Source organism: Cydia amplana, chromosome 25 (genome assembly GCF_948474715.1).
Source record: "Cydia amplana chromosome 25, ilCydAmpl1.1, whole genome shotgun sequence".
NCBI lineage: Eukaryota > Metazoa > Arthropoda > Insecta > Lepidoptera > Tortricidae > Cydia > Cydia amplana.
This window is the reverse complement of record NC_086093.1, coordinates 9,016,494-9,035,407: the sequence shown is the minus strand read 5'-3', so window position 1 is coordinate 9,035,407 and position 18,914 is coordinate 9,016,494. Positions and strand designations below refer to the sequence as shown.

The following is an 18,914-nucleotide window of genomic DNA, read 5'->3' as shown; positions in this document are numbered from 1 at the left end:
AACCAGGGTCACTCACGTTTTAGTCGAAATTATTTCGACTTATAAAAGCGTGAGTGACCCGTAATGTATTTAATTATTTTACTAACAATGAGATAAGACGCCGGCAATAATCGTCACTATGGAGGGTACAGCGAGCGGCAAAGGTACGAGGGGCGGTTGAAAAGTTCGCGGCCTTAGAGAAAAAATTAAATAGAGTATTCAAGTAAATGTTAATTAATAATCGTTAGTATTGGCGGCAATATTTAAACTGGCAAAGAGGCGGAAAAAAAAGTAACGGTTTTTTTTATTTTTTCTTTTTTTTTCTAGCTTAGGCCGCGAATATTTCAACCTCCCCTCGTATATACCCACTTTGTATACTCACATAATGTAACTCAAGTTAGGTTCAACCGTACAAATGTGATATTATTGTTAACATTGTCGACACGGCGTGGCCTTATCACCATGTCATCTTGTTTCACGGATGATACGATCTTCCACGCTGTTTCACCGACCACTCGTTTACCATATTGCGAATACATAAGGTTAATTTTGCTTTGATGATGATGGCTGAATCACTCCAAGGCCGGTATACTTTCTAAACTGTTGACTTTTGACTGTTTATAGTGTTTATTTACCCGACTAAGACATGTTATTTAAATAGATTTTTTTTAAAGAAAGGTACCTATACAATATTGACTTTGATAATATCTGATAACGGATCGTACATAATTTTATGTAACATCTCGCATGTCCATGTAAAAATAATTGAATACAATCCTTATTTTGATATTTAAATAGATTGTGTGTGTATGATAACAGTATTTGACTAGACCTTTATTATAGGATAATATATCTGCAATTAAGATAAAATGGGTCAATCAACTATTTCTTGTTGTTATTCTGTCCCATCAGCGAGGAGACAATAGTAGCATAGATTGTTAGAAGAACTGATGTACCATGTTCTACTATCATGCTCAGTAGACGGCCCATTATGGAAAGGTCTTACAACCACCATAAAATGAAAGTTTGGTTCATTTAAATACGAAAAGCCTAAAATTTTAAGAGTGACTCAGGAGACCGTAACCATAGCAACGTGTGACAAGAAAAAGTTGATTAACCCAAATACATATAATAAAAAACAATAATGTCTATGTGTAATCTGCGGCTAAATATAGTAAATACTTTGTTTTTGTTTTTGTAAAGAGTTTCTGTTTTGTAAATATGTATTTACTTATATTTCAAACACAACAAATAGAAGATTTGGGGCCCAAAGAAGAGGGAATACATTTTGCTTCTTCGATCCCGTCGAATACCTACCTAAATAAATGAAAAAACATTGTTTATTTCGGACCAAAATAGTCCATAGATGTGTTAGTAAATTACTTAGTAGTGTTTGAAAAGATGTGTCCCGCCGAGTTTGTTGCCGGTCCCTTATTGGGATACCCTCCTCCAATTGAAGGGGGATTTAAATCTTCTCGGGTCAGAGGTGTAGGGTTGGCCGGTGTAGTTTTATTTGACGTTCATAAGCGCATTGTAATATGCCTAATACTTGAATAAATTATCTTTATCTGTAGTAAATGTTAGTAAATGCATCTTAAAAACCTAATGGTAACAAATGTTTATGATTGGATGTAACCATTATTTTTTTGTTATTAAATTCTTCACTACGTCATTGCTAAGTTTAATAACATGATAAAGATAAGATAAAGATAAAAGATAGTTTATTCAAGTAGACATAATATTATTATATAATTTTATGAAAAATTTAAAAGTACAACCAATTTATTTTTTAATTCATAAATCATAGTATTTTACATGTCGAATTAAGTAGGTACATACAACAATTCATTCACTGAATATTAGGAAAATTTTAATATCGCGCCTTTTTCTACTGATGTTGTTTGACAGAGGATAGTTAGTCGTTTTTTTCCTTTATCTTCGTAATAACTATTTCGCGACCTGTGTAAAATATTAAAGAACTTAATTTATCTATTATATTAAGTATACGGAGTGTACAGTCACCTGCAATAATATGTTACTCTTCGAAAGCCGCAAAAATATGTGACACGCTCTTATGGCTCTACAAATAAGATCGTGTCAGATATTTTTGCGGCCTTCGTTGTGTAACATATTATTGCAGATTGCAGGTGACTGCACAAACAAGATAGTAATATAGCGTAGTTTGTTCAATAATGATACCTAGATAATTGAACCTTTGATAACAGCATGCTTGCTAGCATGGCAAATATTTTGCATGTTTAAATAGTGGAAATTGCATTCATACTCAATATTTTTGTTAGTACCTCATGTTAGTTCTACGGGTAAAGGTACCTTATGGCGGTGACATGCAGTGCTACCGTGACTTAAGCAGCAACCGCCATAAGGTACCTTTTTCCATGGAAAGTCACATATAGGTCTACTGCTTAACTCAGACGGTTGCCGAGAAGCTATACAGGGTGTAACAAAAATGCTGATGACTCGTTTAAGGCATAATCGGTAGAGACCAAGATAAGTCTGCAGCGATTTTGATGGCCCAGAGTCCCAGACCGAGCAAGTGTTAATTTTAAATGTCAAACTTCTATGAAATTAATATAACACTTGCACATCAGTCTATGCTGTCAAAATTGTTGCATTCGTTGTAAAGTTGTCTTGGTCTGCCGCCATCGTATTTCAAAAAAAAATGCATTTTCGCATGCATCCTTCGAATATTTGTAGGTATTCATTTTTTCCGGTAAAAAAAACTTTTTTCCTATTTGGTATACGAATACGACATAGATTATCAGTATTTTTGTTATAACCAATTTGTTGTGTTTCGTGATTTGAAGTAATTAATAGTTTGTTTTTATTTCGTTTACAGAGCCGCTATAATAGAGTAAGTATTTTTTTTTTGTTTTTTAGATGCTTACCGCTTTTCTTGAGCTAATAACTTCCAACAAATTCCAAAAAATCTTGTGTGTATTTTATAATTCGTTAGGATTGAGAGGCAAAAACCAGTACTTCCGTTCACTGGGTGTTTAGTATTCCACCTTAATGCTATATCACGCTATACTAAAACCTAGCGCTATGGAAAATGGCGTCGCTGCGCAGCTGCGCCATCGTTGCGTCGAGCAGCAGCCATTGAGTTGACTAGACGCCGATGCTCGGGAGAATATGTATATTTATTTATTACTCAAGTAAGTGACACAGCATTACAGTAAAAACCAAGGCACTGTGAACGCACAAAACGAAAGTACAAGAAAACAAATAAAAACCAATGACAAATTAAACATTCGTTTTGGGCGGCGACATTACAGCATAAATATATATACATATATATATTTCGGGGATGTCGGAAACGGCTCTAACGATTTCGATGACTTGGCTTTCGGGGGCGAAAAATCGATCTAGCTAGGCCTTTGAGCAATGCTCGGTCTCCCAGATATTAATATTTATTTGTGCGTCCAACTCATGTCACCCTGTATACGCAAATAGATAATATTTCTCAGGCAGAAGATTGTTCCGATACCAAGTAAATTTTTTCGATATCACTTGAGGCATACCCTTTTCTCAATTTCATCAGCCTTTTGTCAATTTATGTTATTCTGAATTTCATTTTGAATGTTATGCATGATTTAGGCTAAGTTTATTTTATTGTATACAATTTTGCATGATACTTGTATCTTATCTTATGAAAGCAAATATCAAATATCAAATATCAACATTTATTCAGCAAATAGGCCACAAGGGCACTTTTACACGTCAATATGGAATTTACATACAGCAAAAAAAAAAACACATCAATAATTATAAAATACAACTAAGCCGTAAATATCAAATCAAACTAACATAGAGATGTATAAAGCCTCTAAATGTCGAATTACAGAAAACGCAATAACAATAGTATTGAAAAAAAAAAAAAACACAAAGATACAAAAACTATAATCTAAAATTATTTAGAGATGTAAATGTCTCTAAGTGTCATCATAACTAAAAGATTAAAATATATAGTAGTTAATCAAATTATCCTTAGAGATGTATAGGGTCTCCAAGAGTCAAAATCCTGTATACCTAATTAAAACATTCATTAAATTAAAGAAAATGATAGTAAAAATAAAATAGCATACGAGAACCGAATGAGGTGTGTCCATGTAATTATACTCAAAAATAAAGTTACTAAATATAATAGCTCGTGTTAGCTTAAATAGACCAGTCTCCACAAACAGCACCCGTTCACGAGTATGACGCGTATCTCAGCCATCGCCTCTCTCAACCTTCATTCGGGAAAGTGGCGACCCGATCAACAACGCCACCGTAAGCAAAGACTTTTAAGCGAGCATGACATATTCAAGCTGCCGGGCCATATTAATATTTAAATTGTAATAACGTATAGCTGTGAGACACAACATTTTGTTCTTGTATGTTACATGAAAAACGGTATATCTTCACATAATTACTAAGCAAAATGCCCTATATTGACTAAGAGATGTATAGGTCTCTCAAGTGTCAGAATCATTAAAAATATAAATATGTACAAACAAATTAAAAATAAAATTAAAACTTAGAGATGTATAAGGTCTCCAAGTGTCAAAAACTAAAATTAAATTAAGCAATATAAACAATATACCTAATTAATCGAGAACATGATGGTCTCATGTGTCAATTCTACTGGAGACTAGCATGATTAATTCACAATGAAAAGAAAAAAAAAGAAAAGAAAAACAATACATATTAACTCTTATTATACTATCGAAATCAAGCTGCCGGCTTAAAGGCATCTCTATCATCTATAAAATCATTTACAGTGTAGTACGCCTTACTCAACAAGGAGCGCTTAATGTGTGACTTAAATTTGTTAAGTGGTAAATTCGCTATATCAGTGGGAACTTTGTTATAAAAACGTGTACAGTTCCCGACGAAAGACGTACTAACCTTACGGAGGCGGTGGGCGGGCACAAAAAGTTTATGTTTGTTTCTAGTGTTATAGTTATGGATATCACTGTTAAGCTTAAATTCGTGGACGTTTTTCCGAACATACATAATATTCTCAAGTATGTATTGAGATGCAAGGGTAAGAATGTTCACTTCTTTGAATTTCTCTCTCAGGGATGCTCGAGCGCCCAGTCCATAGATAGAACGTACAGCTCGTTTTTGCAGCACAAATATTGTCTGAATGTCTGCCGCTTTTCCCCACAACAGGATTCCATACGACATAACACTGTGGAAGTAGCTAAAGTATACCAGCCTGGCCGTCTCTACGTTTGTCAGCTGTCTGATTCGCCTCACTGCATAGGCAGCAGAACTAAGTTTGCCGGCTAGAGTGGCTATATGTGCATGCCACTGCAGTTTTGCGTCTAAAGTGACTCCAAGGAAAACCGTTCGATCTTCGAATTCCAGCGTATTACCTTTTATTTTAATATTGCTGTTGTTTACCTGCTTGACGTTCGGCAGCGTAAATTTGATGCACTTGGTTTTCTTGGCATTCAAAAGTAAGTTATTTGCCGTAAACCAGTCTACTATGGTGGAAAGTGCATCGTTAATGTTATCGAAGCTGTTTTCCTTCCTGTCTACTTTAAATATAAGAGACGTGTCATCTGCAAATAACACTATATCATGTCTATCTTGCACTAGTTTTGGTAGATCATTAATGTATACCAAAAACAGAAAGGGACCAAGAATGGAACCTTGAGGCACTCCAAGAGCTACTGGAGACCCCGCCGATTGAGCTCCATTGATAACTACTCGCTGAGTTCTATCCGAAAGGTACGAAGAAACAAGATCAAGGGCAGTAGCTTTTATCCCATAGCGGCATAATTTTCTTCTTAAATTCTCGTGATCAACGCAATCAAATGCCTTTGATAGATCACAGAAAATTCCAACAGCATCTTGAGCTTTTTCCCAAGCGTCAAAGATGTGTTTTAGAAGTACCGCACCGGCGTCAGTAGTTGACCGACCTCGGGTAAAACCAAATTGATTATTGTCAAGCAATTTATTTCTGTTAAAATGAGACAAAAGTTGATTAAGAATAAGTTTCTCGAAAACTTTGCTTAACGCCGGTAGTATAGAAATTGGTCTAAAGTTGGTGGGGTCTGTTCTCGTTCCAGATTTAAACAGTGGGATAATTTTGCTGTGTTTCATAATATCTGGAAAAATTCCAGTATCAATGCATCTGTTGAAAATCCCGGCTAAATATGGTGCGATCGATTCTACAATAGAATGTAATACTTTTACTGATAATCCCCAGAGATCTTCCGTTTTCTTTAAGTTTAATGATCTGAAAGTTTTAAGAACTATATTCGGAGTGACATAAGAAAATGTGAACATTTCTGTACATTCCGCTACGGTTGTCTTCAGAATTTCTTCAGCGACCTCTGGCGATGAATTAAGTGACTTTGTTGTTTCTACCGGTATATTCGAGAAAAACTGCTCGAAATGATCTGCCACTTCACGGTCGGAACTTACTAAAGTGTCAGCGATTCGTAGGTTGTAATGCGGATCCTTCATTTTACGTTTTCCAGTTTCGTTGTTGATTACTTGCCATACAGTTTTAACTTTATCGCTGGAATTTAGAATCTTTTTGGACAAATAATCAGCTTTAGCGGCGACACACATCATCTTAAAAGATTTTGAAAAATTCTTTACGTACTCTAGAAATTCCGGCCTTTTATCTGTTGTTCTCAAATCATATAAATCATAGAGTTGGCGTCTCTTCTCGTGAATATCCGGCGTAGCCCAGTCGCTAAATTTAGTCTTGATCTTGCCCTGCAACTTCTTTGGAATGAAACAGGCATCAAATTCCTTTTTAATACAGTTAAACAACTCTGAGCTCAAACAGTCAGGGTTATCCTGGGTACATGAAAGATAACATAATCTTCTCTTGATATTTCGATTGAATAACTCCAAACGCCTTTCGGAAATCGGTCTGCACATAGTGTCTTGTGGAATTTCCTCAATTTTCCCGCTGAACGAGGCTTTTACTCCACAGTGGTCAGAACTTAGGGTATTTATAACAGATTTACAAATCGCATCCTGGTTACTGAAGATGTTATCTATACATGTAGCACTGGTTGCCGTGATTCTAGTAGGTTCACAAAATAAATTGACTAAATTGAAGGACTTAAAAGTATTTAGTAAGCAAATAAAGAACATACATACATACATACATAAGTAAAGAAAGAGTGGTAACTCCATACATCAGTTTTCTTTCCAAAACGCGAGTTATTTCGTAGTCGACATCTAGCGTCAAGTACCATTCTTTCTTTACTTACGAATATATTACTCTATGCTTGAGGTACGGAGTGCAATGTACTTATGTTTTTTTAGGTACATAGAAAACAAGTTGCAGGAGGCTTTGAAACTGGACAAGGGCGCAGGCTGCGAGATACCGAAGCTGGACCCGTTTTCTAAGGAGGTCACACAGTTCGACAAAGAGTTACCAAAGATCAAGTGCAGAGGGCAGGACTGGGTCAAATGCTATGTAAGTTTATTTGTTTTTAGGGTTCCGTACACAAAGGCTGGCGTGGCTCACTCCGCGATTTCGTCGCTTCGCTACAAGTACATGCGGCCCACACCAATTTTGATGTCTAGCGATAGTAGTTGCCGTGCACCGCTACGGAACGGACGCCTGCTTGCGCCACCTCGAGGTCGTGTGTATCGTAATAGACGCGTTTGGCTAGAGAGTGAATCTTCTGTATAGTTGCCTGAAAATAAAGTTACATTTTAATTTTTTAAGTGCAAGACTCTTACGCTAGATGTCGCTAGAGCCTCCCTGGCTCATATATGGTGAAAATATTCGCTGAATTGGGTACGGTCTTGGTATCTCAGATGGCAGAGCACTGTACTAGTGGTTCAGTGGTCGTGGGTTCAAGTCTCACCCAAGACAGTGAATTAATAGCATCATTCGCAGACGTTTCTGCTTGTTACAAAATTAATGTATTTTTTTCGGATCCCTTTGTTTGACAACTTTGACATAATGTAATGATTGTCAGATTATCATTAGTTATAATTCTGAAACCGTTAACTTTTCAGGAATTCCCTAAAGTTATCCTAGTTTATCCTAATGTTATCCTAATTTGGTTTTTCTCAGAAACGCGTAACTTTTCAGGATTGCCAAAACCTAACGTTAACTAGGTTTTGGCAATCCTGAAAAGTTACGCGTTTCTGAGAAAAACCAAATTATGACTAACGAAAATGTGGACAACCAATACATGATAACTTAAAACTTTATGGGAAACAAATACAAATACAAAATCGTTTATTTATCCAACACAGGTATTAATAGTACATAAGTACAAATCTTATAATATTACTGTTGTATCACTGTGTTGTGCCGTGAGGCGTACAATTTTTTGTCATTAATGGACTGTGACTATATACATGCTGTGGTGCACAGTTACCAAACAAACAATAGAGACCCGTTTTTTTGTTTCAGCACTCGAAATGCCGAGTGATAGACGCTGTAAAAGATCAACATACAGACATAACGTGTACATACAAGGACATCTTGTACCATTCCGATGTCAAATATACCATCGGCCCCCCTACTCTAGTGGGGGGGGACGGGGTGTATGAGTTGAAGGAGAGCGACCACGTTAAAGTCTCGTGTGTTGGAAGGAGGAAAGACAAGTGAGTATATTTTAAAAGCTTTTACATATTAACTTACATTATAGACGGGTCTAACGCGAAACTTATTTAATTACCTTTATTTACCGACGTTTCGACACAGGTTTCACTGGTCGTGATCGCGGCTAACTGATGTCCCAGCAAAATGTCAAAACAGAGATTTGTGCGACTACCCGACGCTTGCAATTGAGCATTTACTTAACTTGCAATGTACCTATGTATGTAACTTCATCCTGCTCAGTAACGCCATCTAGTATATTAGTAAGGAACTAAAGGTACCGGCGACGATAATAGTTTTTACTGACTGAAAGAGAACACTCTGTATCTATGTACTTAATTCTCTTTGGTAATATGTAACTATAATTAGTCAAAGGACTGTCTCATTTCAAACATAGACAGAAAGAATCATACTATCTTTGTCTTACACTAGTACTAGCACCCAAAAGAAAAGGATGAGTATAGTTTGATCACTTCCCACCCGCTTCCCGGTTTCCGATGGAGCTGAAAATTTGCATACGTGTGTAAGTCGGGTGACAATGCAATATTATGGTAACATGGACCTAATCTGATACTCAATACTCAATATCTTTATTGCAAATAAGGAAGAGTCCATGCAGTAGTGGATACACAGTATCAGACCAATTTAAACAGAACATGTCAAAAATATGGATAATAAATAACACATAATTAAAATTAAAATTGATGACGTTATACAGATTAATACAAGACATCAGAAAATTCTACAAATAATAATAATAACAGTCTAAAACAATTAAAATTTAAAGTAAAGGAGTGTGTTCAAGGTCTATGTTAATCATCAAATATCTTACCAAAGTATTCGTCCAAGTTATAGAATGGTCTACTTATTAAGATATGATGATGATGGAGACAGGAGGTGGCCATAGGAACTCTGCAATAAAATAACGCAACCTAATTGTGTAGTAGTAGTAGTAGTACTAAACTCTTTATTGTACAAAAAGACATATTAAAAATAACAAAAAAATGAACAAAGGCGAACCTATCCCTTTGAGGGATCTCTTCCAGTAAACTTTTGAGTAGATGAGTTTGAGTTTGTAGTTGTATTTGGGGTTTTTAGAAATGCCTCGACGAGTATTAGTAGCATAGACTAGGAATCCTCTAGACTGAGCATAGTAACGCTACCCCCTCTGCCACTTATACGGTAGTTTTACTCCATCTTCGTGTCAATCCCGTGCCGTGATTGGTCCGTGTCTTTGAACGGACCAATCACGGCACGGGATTCCCTCACCTCGTCCCCCGCACCCCAGTATTTTTGGCAGCGTCGGTTTCATGAAATAATTGCTCTGAACTCTGTCTAGAGGATCCCTAGTCTATAATTAGTTGTGTGGAAAGAAAAGTACAGTCAGCGATAAAAGCTTAAACCAGAAATGTAATTTTTGCAAAAAAATTCAGTGACCAGAAAGCTGATTGGTCCGGGAACACGTTAGGGTTCCGCCCCGCCCCGCCGCTCCCCTCCCCCCCGGGCCGGGAAGACTCCTTCAATGTGGTCATATTTGGCTTCGACACGACCGCCAAGAATGGCTTCATCAGAAGAATGCCGAAGAGCTGGCAACTGTTGAAGGATCTAGGATATACTGTTATGGAGGGGTGAGTACTTCAATTGCGATTTGTCCGAGTGCTTAAGTATTTACGTACCCTTTATTTTTACTGTCAGTATTGATAACAGTTCTGTATCTTTGATAATGATAAGATTTGATAAGTTTTGAGTTGTATACAATTATTATTGTTCTTTTGGGTTTTTTTTTTATGTATAAAACGTGATAGCATTGTGTGAAATTGCGCGCAAAGTTTGATATATTGTTTATTCTATTTCTATCTGTGAGTACCTGTAATTGGCTTTGTTTTGTTACCTAAATCTGTATAATGTTTTTGTAGCTGTTGGTATTCCTTAAAAATAAAAATTAAATTGAATTAAATATTTCGCGGTTTTTTCCGGATACTCATACAATCAGCAGCAGAAGCTGCTAAGCGGGCGAGGTGTTCAAAATTACCTTGACACGCTCTTATACCCTTAATAATGAAGTCGCGTCAAAATCATTTTGAACACCTCGCCCGCTTAGCAACTTCTGCTGCTGACTGTACTCATTTATTCAAAAAGCCAATTTACATGTCATGGTAAAATTTAACATGAAAATTGCAGTAATACCCCCTATTAATTTATCTCTACGCGTTACATTATATATTTTGTCAAAGGACTGTCTCATTTCAAATATAGACAGAGAGAATCATACTATCTTTGTCTTACACTAGTACTAGCACCCAATAGAAAAGGATGAGTATAGTTTTTAGCCCTCCAGTACCATCGGTCCATTTTCCCAATCTGTCTACTTTACCAAACGGTCTACTTTCTCGATCTGCCTAATTGCTTTTCTCAATCCGTCTAATTACCTATCGGTCCACTGTCCCGATCCGTCTAATTACCGATCGGTCCACTTTCTTCATTGGTCTACTTGACCAAATGGTCCGCTTTTCCGATCCCATGTAAAATGTTGCCAAGACGAAACCACAAGGCTCGGACTGTCAAAAAGTTATCAGATATCTTGTAGAGCCAAGCTTCTAACTCTATAAGCTCTAACATCACAAACTCTACACCTTAGTCAAAATACGTGGCTTGGCCGTTTTTTTTACTACAAAAACTATTGTATAATAAAAAATAATGAATAGATATCACCTTCCGCCCATGTGACGGTAGCGAAACGGCCAAGCCACATATGTTGACTAAGGTGTAGAGTTTGTCATGTTAGGGCTTGCAGAGTTAAGCTTGGCTCTACAAGATATCTGATAACTTTTTGTCAGTGCGAGCCTTGTGGTTTCGTCTTGGCAACATTTTACATGAAATGTTTTTCATGGGATATTGTTTACTGGAATGATCCCAGACATTTTGTTCGTTGTAGTCACAAAACGGTATTTTGCTGCAACGCAATCAGTTATATTTGATTAAATACTGTCAGAACAATGACGGTTTCTCACTCGCACCTGTTACAATACTGATCGGTCCTCTGTGGTTGACACATATTGACTTGGCATTGTGCTGGCACTAAGCGTTTTTGGTATTCTGTGAAACTGGTGGCTTGTGTGTAAAAAAAATACATTTCGCGAATCGCCAAATGAAAGTTCGCGAAGTTGGTACTATGCTACGAAACGAGTGAACCAATGGCTAAAGTAGACAACGTGCTCAAGTAGACAGATCGGGAAAGTGGACCGTTTGGCAAAGTAGACAGACCGGGAAAGTGGACCGATGGTAAAGTGGACACATCGCGAAAGTGGACCGTTTGGTAAAGTACACAGATCGCGAAAATTTACGCTTTGGTAAAGTAGACAGATTGGGAAAGTGGACCGATGGTACTGGAGGGGTTTTTAGGGTTCCGTACCTCAATAGGAAAAAAACAGAACCCTTATAGGATGACTCGTGCGTCTGTCTGTCTGTCTGCCCGACCATTCCCCCCCCCCCCCCCCCCTTTATCTCCGAAACTACTGAGTCTAAAAATTTGAAAAAATCACACAAAATAGTTATTTACCTATAGATGACAGGAAAACCTATTAGAAACGTGTAGTCAAGCGTGAGTCGGACTTAATTACGTAGTTTTTGATCCGACCCCTACGGGCTTTTTAAAGACATTTCATTCACGAACATTTCACGGAACTCTTGAAACGGTTTTTTTTGTTTTTATTTACTGACAAATTTGGTTTGACCAACTATAGATACAACATCTTGGGAGACGGGACCCCGGCGGCCCTGTTCCCGATCCTCACGGGAAAGAACGAGCTAGAACTACCCGATGTTAGAAAGAGCAAGCACAACAACGGCAGCCTCGACTCCTTCCCTTTCATATTCTACAAGTTGAAGCAGGACGGGTGAGTGCATGGACACATTTTGGTAACTAAAAATTGGTAACCAGCTTCGAAAAGGGAAAAAAATATTTTCACCACAGCTACACTAACCCGAAGAAAATATTAACTGTAAGATATCAAACGAAATCAAAACCAAATGAATGTTATTAAATATTTATCATTCAAAATCAATATTTAAAAGTCAATTCTACCAGCAAACATAAGAAAACAACTCAAAATTTGTATTTGATTTCTTTGCCTCACATGTGAACAAAATGCAACTTTGCTATCCGTTTTTAACAATCGAGAGCCTTTACCAGTAGGTGTGGTGAAGAAATATTAATACCGTCGCCTACACTGCTGTTAACTGACAGTTCATATTCCTAAACCTTATTACAAAAGGCATAAGGTTCACCGATGGACAGTTAAAGTGTTGTTGTTTGTACTCGCCGGCGCTTCGGTCGCCAGCTGCAGCAATGGCAGTTTATAAGGCAGGTGCAAGACTTTATTGCTAAGTCAATAAGGGTCGTAATAGATTATTTATGCACTAGAGCATAAAAAGCAACTTTATGCAGCTTACACGCGACTTTAACACCAACTTTCAACAAAGTAAAATGTATTTTCATTTCTTATGCTCTGAAAGAGGGTCATTGTTGTTCTAAAAGGTGTGCAGAAAATGATACGTTTATGCACTAGAATATTTTACGTTCCAAGCACTTTTTTAAGATAAGCATTTGAAATTTGGGTTTAAATGGATTTGTTTTACATTTTTCATTGTGATATTTAACTCTCAATTCCATAAATAGCGATACTTTTGCCTAAATTGTTAATTCAAAGTACCCTCAAGAAATACTAGGTATAAAAAATATACTTAGTCTTAGTTTTAAAGAAACACATTTTACTTTCCTCGTATTCGAAATGAAAAATAGAGTGTTTAAATCGGGTGAAAGGCAACATTTCAGCCTCGAACTATTGGCGCTCTCACTGCGTTCGAGCGCCAACTACCTCGGCAGGGTAGAGTGCCTTTCAACCCTTGTTTAACAATCTACTATTTTCCCAGGTACCGCACAGCATACTTCGAGGACATGCCAAACATCGGCACCTTCCAGTACCGGTTCAACGGGTTCCGCCGCCAGCCGGCCGACCACTACCTGCGCCCCTTCTACCTCGAGGACCTGAAGACCAGACCCTCGACCTCGAGGTGGTGGAAGGCGCAGAAATCATACTACTGTCTCGGCGACACGCCGCAGTTTAAAGTTATGATGAATATCACTGAGCAGGTGGGTCAATAAGATAAGATAAGATAAGATATTATTTATTGTATAAATGTGTACAAAGATGTTGACATAATACAATTAGGAACCAACAGTCTATCCATCACGGACGTACAATATATTAATGACTAACCTATAACTAAATAACAAAACTAATACATGCATACACTATTATCATAATCGTCAAATTCTTTCATGCTGTAGAAGACTCTACTAATAAGCCATTTTTTTTAAATGGTTTTAAATTGGTTACCTTCGACAGACTTCAATCAACTATTTCTTGTTGTTATTCTGTCCCATCAGCGAGGAGACAATAGTAGCATAGATTGTTAGAAGAACTGCTGTACCATGTTCTACTAACATGCTCAGTAGATGTCCCATTATGGAAAGCTCTTATAACTACCATAAAATGCAAGTTTGGTTCATTTAAATACGAAAAACCTAGAATTTTAAGAGTGACTCAGGAGACCGTAACCATAGCGACGTGTGACAAGAAAAAGTTGATTAACCCAGGTAACACACCACAAATCCATACCATATAGGGACCGTGCGCGTTGGAGGGTCTGCCATCTTGTGGCCTGAATCGGAAACACATGTGCACATGTACATTGCCAAAGCCAGTGCTACCATCTACCGTTCTCGTCGGTATGTTTCCTTGTGCATAGTAGGTTCTGCCATCTTGTGGGCTACATCGGAAGCATAAACGACACATTTACGCCTCGCGCCAAAAATCTGACAGCTCCTATGCTGCCCCCTATAGTTCCTGCCTATATATTTTTTTTTTAATATTATAAATGCGAAAGTGTGCCTGTCTATTTGTCTGTCCGTCTGTTACCTCGTCACGCTTAAACCGCTGAACTCTAGCGACATCTACCGTTTAAGAAGTGTAACGCTCTTACGGTAGATGTATGGCTCCCCTTGACCCATATGGTGGGAAGATTTGCTGGCTATGGATGAGGTCTTGGTGGCTCAGATGGCAGAGCGCTGGAGTATCGATCCAGAGGCCGTGAGTTCAAGTCTCACCCAAGACGGTAATATTTCCACTTTTAAATTTTATAGTTTAATCCGGAGGTCGCGGGTTCGAACCCCGGCTCGTACCAATGAGTTTTTCGGAACTTATGTACGAAATATCATTTGATATTTACCAGTCGCTTTTCGGTGAAGGAAAACATCGTGAGGAAACCGGACTAATCCCAATAAGGCCTACAGTTTACCCTCAGGGTTGGAGGGTCAGATGGCGTCGCTTTCGTAAAAACTAGTGCCCACGTCAATTACTGGGATGAGTTGCCAAGCGGACCCCAGGCTCCCATGAGCCGTGGCAAAATGCCGGGACAACGCGAGGAAGATGATGAGTTTCATCCGGAACAGCCAACACTGAATACAAACTTCCCTTCTAGCAGGCGTGTCTCACTCCGCGATTTCGTCGCTTTGCCACAGGTAGCTAAAAGTACATCCGTCCGGCCCCAATTTTGGGGAAAGCCATAAGCCGCGCGTGGCGCTGTCGCCACCTAGCGGCCATATCTGTGTTGATCATAACAGACGCGTTTTGTTAGAGAGTGAGTCTTCTGTACTTAGTACTATTATTTATTCTGTGCTTCTAGTTCCTGGAGTTGGGCGGCAAGCGTTTCATCTTCACGTTCATCGCGGACATCACGCACGACGACTTCAACCTGATCGAGAACGCCGACGACGACACCGCTGCGTTGTTGCGCAGCCTCGTGTCCAGGGCCGAAGATACGCTCACAGTCGTCATGGGAGACCACGGGCCTAGGTGGGTACTGCCGACGGCGACACCGCTGCGTTGTTGCGCAGCCTCGTGTCCAGGGCCGAAGATACGCTCACAGTCGTCATGGGAGACCACGGGCCTAGGTGGGTACTGCCGACGACGACACCGCTGCGTTGTTGCGCAGCCTCGTGTCCAGGGCCGAAGATACGCTCACAGTCGTCATGGGAGACCACGGGCCTAGGTGGGTACTGCCGACGACGACACCGCTGCGTTGTTGCGCAGCCTCGTGTCCAGGGCCGAAGATACGCTCACAGTCGTCATGGGAGACCACGGGCCTAGGTGGGTACTGCCGACGACGACACCGCTGCGTTGTTGCGCAGCCTCGTGTCCAGGGCCGAAGATACGCTCACAGTCGTCATGGGAGACCACGGGCCTAGGTGGGTACTGCCGACGACGACACCGCTGCGTTGTTGCGCAGCCTCGTGTCCAGGGCCGAAGATACGCTCACAGTCGTCATGGGAGACCACGGGCCTAGGTGGGTACTGCCGACGACGACACCGCTGCGTTGTTGCGCAGCCTCGTGTCCAGGGCCGAAGATACGCTCACAGTCGTCATGGGAGACCACGGGCCTAGGTGGGTACTGCCGACGACGACACCGCTGCGTTGTTGCGCAGCCTCGTGTCCAGGGCCGAAGATACGCTCACAGTCGTCATGGGAGACCACGGGCCTAGGTGGGTACTGCCGACGACGACACCGCTGCGTTGTTGCGCAGCCTCGTGTCCAGGGCCGAAGATACGCTCACAGTCGTCATGGGAGACCACGGGCCTAGGTGGGTACTGCCGACGACGACACCGCTGCGTTGTTGCGCAGCCTCGTGTCCAGGGCCGAAGATACGCTCACAGTCGTCATGGGAGACCACGGGCCTAGGTGGGTACTGCCGACGACGACACCGCTGCGTTGTTGCGCAGCCTCGTGTCCAGGGCCGAAGATACGCTCACAGTCGTCATGGGAGACCACGGGCCTAGGTGGGTACTGCCGACGACGACACCGCTGCGTTGTTGCGCAGCCTCGTGTCCAGGGCCGAAGATACGCTCACAGTCGTCATGGGAGACCACGGGCCTAGGTGGGTACTGCCGACGACGACACCGCTGCGTTGTTGCGCAGCCTCGTGTCCAGGGCCGAAGATACGCTCACAGTCGTCATGGGAGACCACGGGCCTAGGTGGGTACTGCCGACGACGACACCGCTGCGTTGTTGCGCAGCCTCGTGTCCAGGGCCGAAGATACGCTCACAGTCGTCATGGGAGACCACGGGCCTAGGTGGGTACTGCCGACGACGACACCGCTGCGTTGTTGCGCAGCCTCGTGTCCAGGGCCGAAGATACGCTCACAGTCGTCATGGGAGACCACGGGCCTAGGTGGGTACTGCCGACGACGACACCGCTGCGTTGTTGCGCAGCCTCGTGTCCAGGGCCGAAGATACGCTCACAGTCGTCATGGGAGACCACGGGCCTAGGTGGGTACTGCCGACGACGACACCGCTGCGTTGTTGCGCAGCCTCGTGTCCAGGGCCGAAGATACGCTCACAGTCGTCATGGGAGACCACGGGCCTAGGTGGGTACTGCCGACGACGACACCGCTGCGTTGTTGCGCAGCCTCGTGTCCAGGGCCGAAGATACGCTCACAGTCGTCATGGGAGACCACGGGCCTAGGTGGGTACTGCCGACGACGACACCGCTGCGTTGTTGCGCAGCCTCGTGTCCAGGGCCGAAGATACGCTCACAGTCGTCATGGGAGACCACGGGCCTAGGTGGGTACTGCCGACGACGACACCGCTGCGTTGTTGCGCAGCCTCGTGTCCAGGGCCGAAGATACGCTCACAGTCGTCATGGGAGACCACGGGCCTAGGTGGGTACTGCCGACGACGACACCGCTGCGTTGTTGCGCAGCCTCGTGTCCAGGGCCGAAGATACGCTCACAGTCGTCATGGGAGACCACGGGCCTAGGTGGGTACTGCCGACGACGACACCGCTGCGTTGTTGCGCAGCCTCGTGTCCAGGGCCGAAGATACGCTCACAGTCGTCATGGGAGACCACGGGCCTAGGTGGGTACTGCCGACGACGACACCGCTGCGTTGTTGCGCAGCCTCGTGTCCAGGGCCGAAGATACGCTCACAGTCGTCATGGGAGACCACGGGCCTAGGTGGGTACTGCCGACGACGACACCGCTGCGTTGTTGCGCAGCCTCGTGTCCAGGGCCGAAGATACGCTCACAGTCGTCATGGGAGACCACGGGCCTAGGTGGGTACTGCCGACGACGACACCGCTGCGTTGTTGCGCAGCCTCGTGTCCAGGGCCGAAGATACGCTCACAGTCGTCATGGGAGACCACGGGCCTAGGTGGGTACTGCCGACGACGACACCGCTGCGTTGTTGCGCAGCCTCGTGTCCAGGGCCGAAGATACGCTCACAGTCGTCATGGGAGACCACGGGCCTAGGTGGGTACTGCCGACGACGACACCGCTGCGTTGTTGCGCAGCCTCGTGTCCAGGGCCGAAGATACGCTCACAGTCGTCATGGGAGACCACGGGCCTAGGTGGGTACTGCCGACGACGACACCGCTGCGTTGTTGCGCAGCCTCGTGTCCAGGGCCGAAGATACGCTCACAGTCGTCATGGGAGACCACGGGCCTAGGTGGGTACTGCCGACGACGACACCGCTGCGTTGTTGCGCAGCCTCGTGTCCAGGGCCGAAGATACGCTCACAGTCGTCATGGGAGACCACGGGCCTAGGTGGGTACTGCCGACGACGACACCGCTGCGTTGTTGCGCAGCCTCGTGTCCAGGGCCGAAGATACGCTCACAGTCGTCATGGGAGACCACGGGCCTAGGTGGGTACTGCCGACGACGACACCGCTGCGTTGTTGCGCAGCCTCGTGTCCAGGGCCGAAGATACGCTCACAGTCGTCATGGGAGACCACGGGCCTAGGTGGGTACTGCCGACGACGACACCGCTGCGTTGTTGCGCAGCCTCGTGTCCAGGGCCGAAGATACGCTCACAGTCGTCATGGGAGACCACGGGCCTAGGTGGGTACTGCCGACGACGACACCGCTGCGTTGTTGCGCAGCCTCGTGTCCAGGGCCGAAGATACGCTCACAGTCGTCATGGGAGACCACGGGCCTAGGTGGGTACTGCCGACGACGACACCGCTGCGTTGTTGCGCAGCCTCGTGTCCAGGGCCGAAGATACGCTCACAGTCGTCATGGGAGACCACGGGCCTAGGTGGGTACTGCCGACGACGACACCGCTGCGTTGTTGCGCAGCCTCGTGTCCAGGGCCGAAGATACGCTCACAGTCGTCATGGGAGACCACGGGCCTAGGTGGGTACTGCCGACGACGACACCGCTGCGTTGTTGCGCAGCCTCGTGTCCAGGGCCGAAGATACGCTCACAGTCGTCATGGGAGACCAC

The 18,914-nt window shown here is 42.9% G+C and overlaps 1 protein-coding gene and 1 long non-coding RNA gene across 2 annotated transcripts in view; one reads left to right on the top strand and one right to left on the bottom strand.

Moving 5' to 3' along the window:
- The window catches only part of LOC134659633 (uncharacterized), a 198,029-nt gene extending 183,546 nt beyond the window's left edge, over positions 1-14,483 (bottom strand). The window contains exon 1 of the long non-coding RNA XR_010097822.1: positions 14,257-14,483. This is a non-coding gene — a long non-coding RNA (uncharacterized LOC134659633). The remainder of the gene's footprint in view (positions 1-14,256) is intronic.
- Positions 1-18,914, top strand: part of LOC134659623 (uncharacterized) — a 33,447-nt gene that overhangs the window by 4,291 nt on the left and 10,242 nt on the right. Inside the window, exons 2-8 of the mRNA XM_063515305.1 lie at positions 2,837-2,851; positions 7,279-7,432; positions 8,387-8,580; positions 10,009-10,203; positions 12,319-12,471; positions 13,508-13,727; positions 15,323-15,492. Of these exons, the coding sequence (XP_063371375.1) occupies positions 2,837-2,851; positions 7,279-7,432; positions 8,387-8,580; positions 10,009-10,203; positions 12,319-12,471; positions 13,508-13,727; positions 15,323-15,492 (1,101 nt within the window). The remainder of the gene's footprint in view (positions 1-2,836; positions 2,852-7,278; positions 7,433-8,386; positions 8,581-10,008; positions 10,204-12,318; positions 12,472-13,507; positions 13,728-15,322; positions 15,493-18,914) is intronic.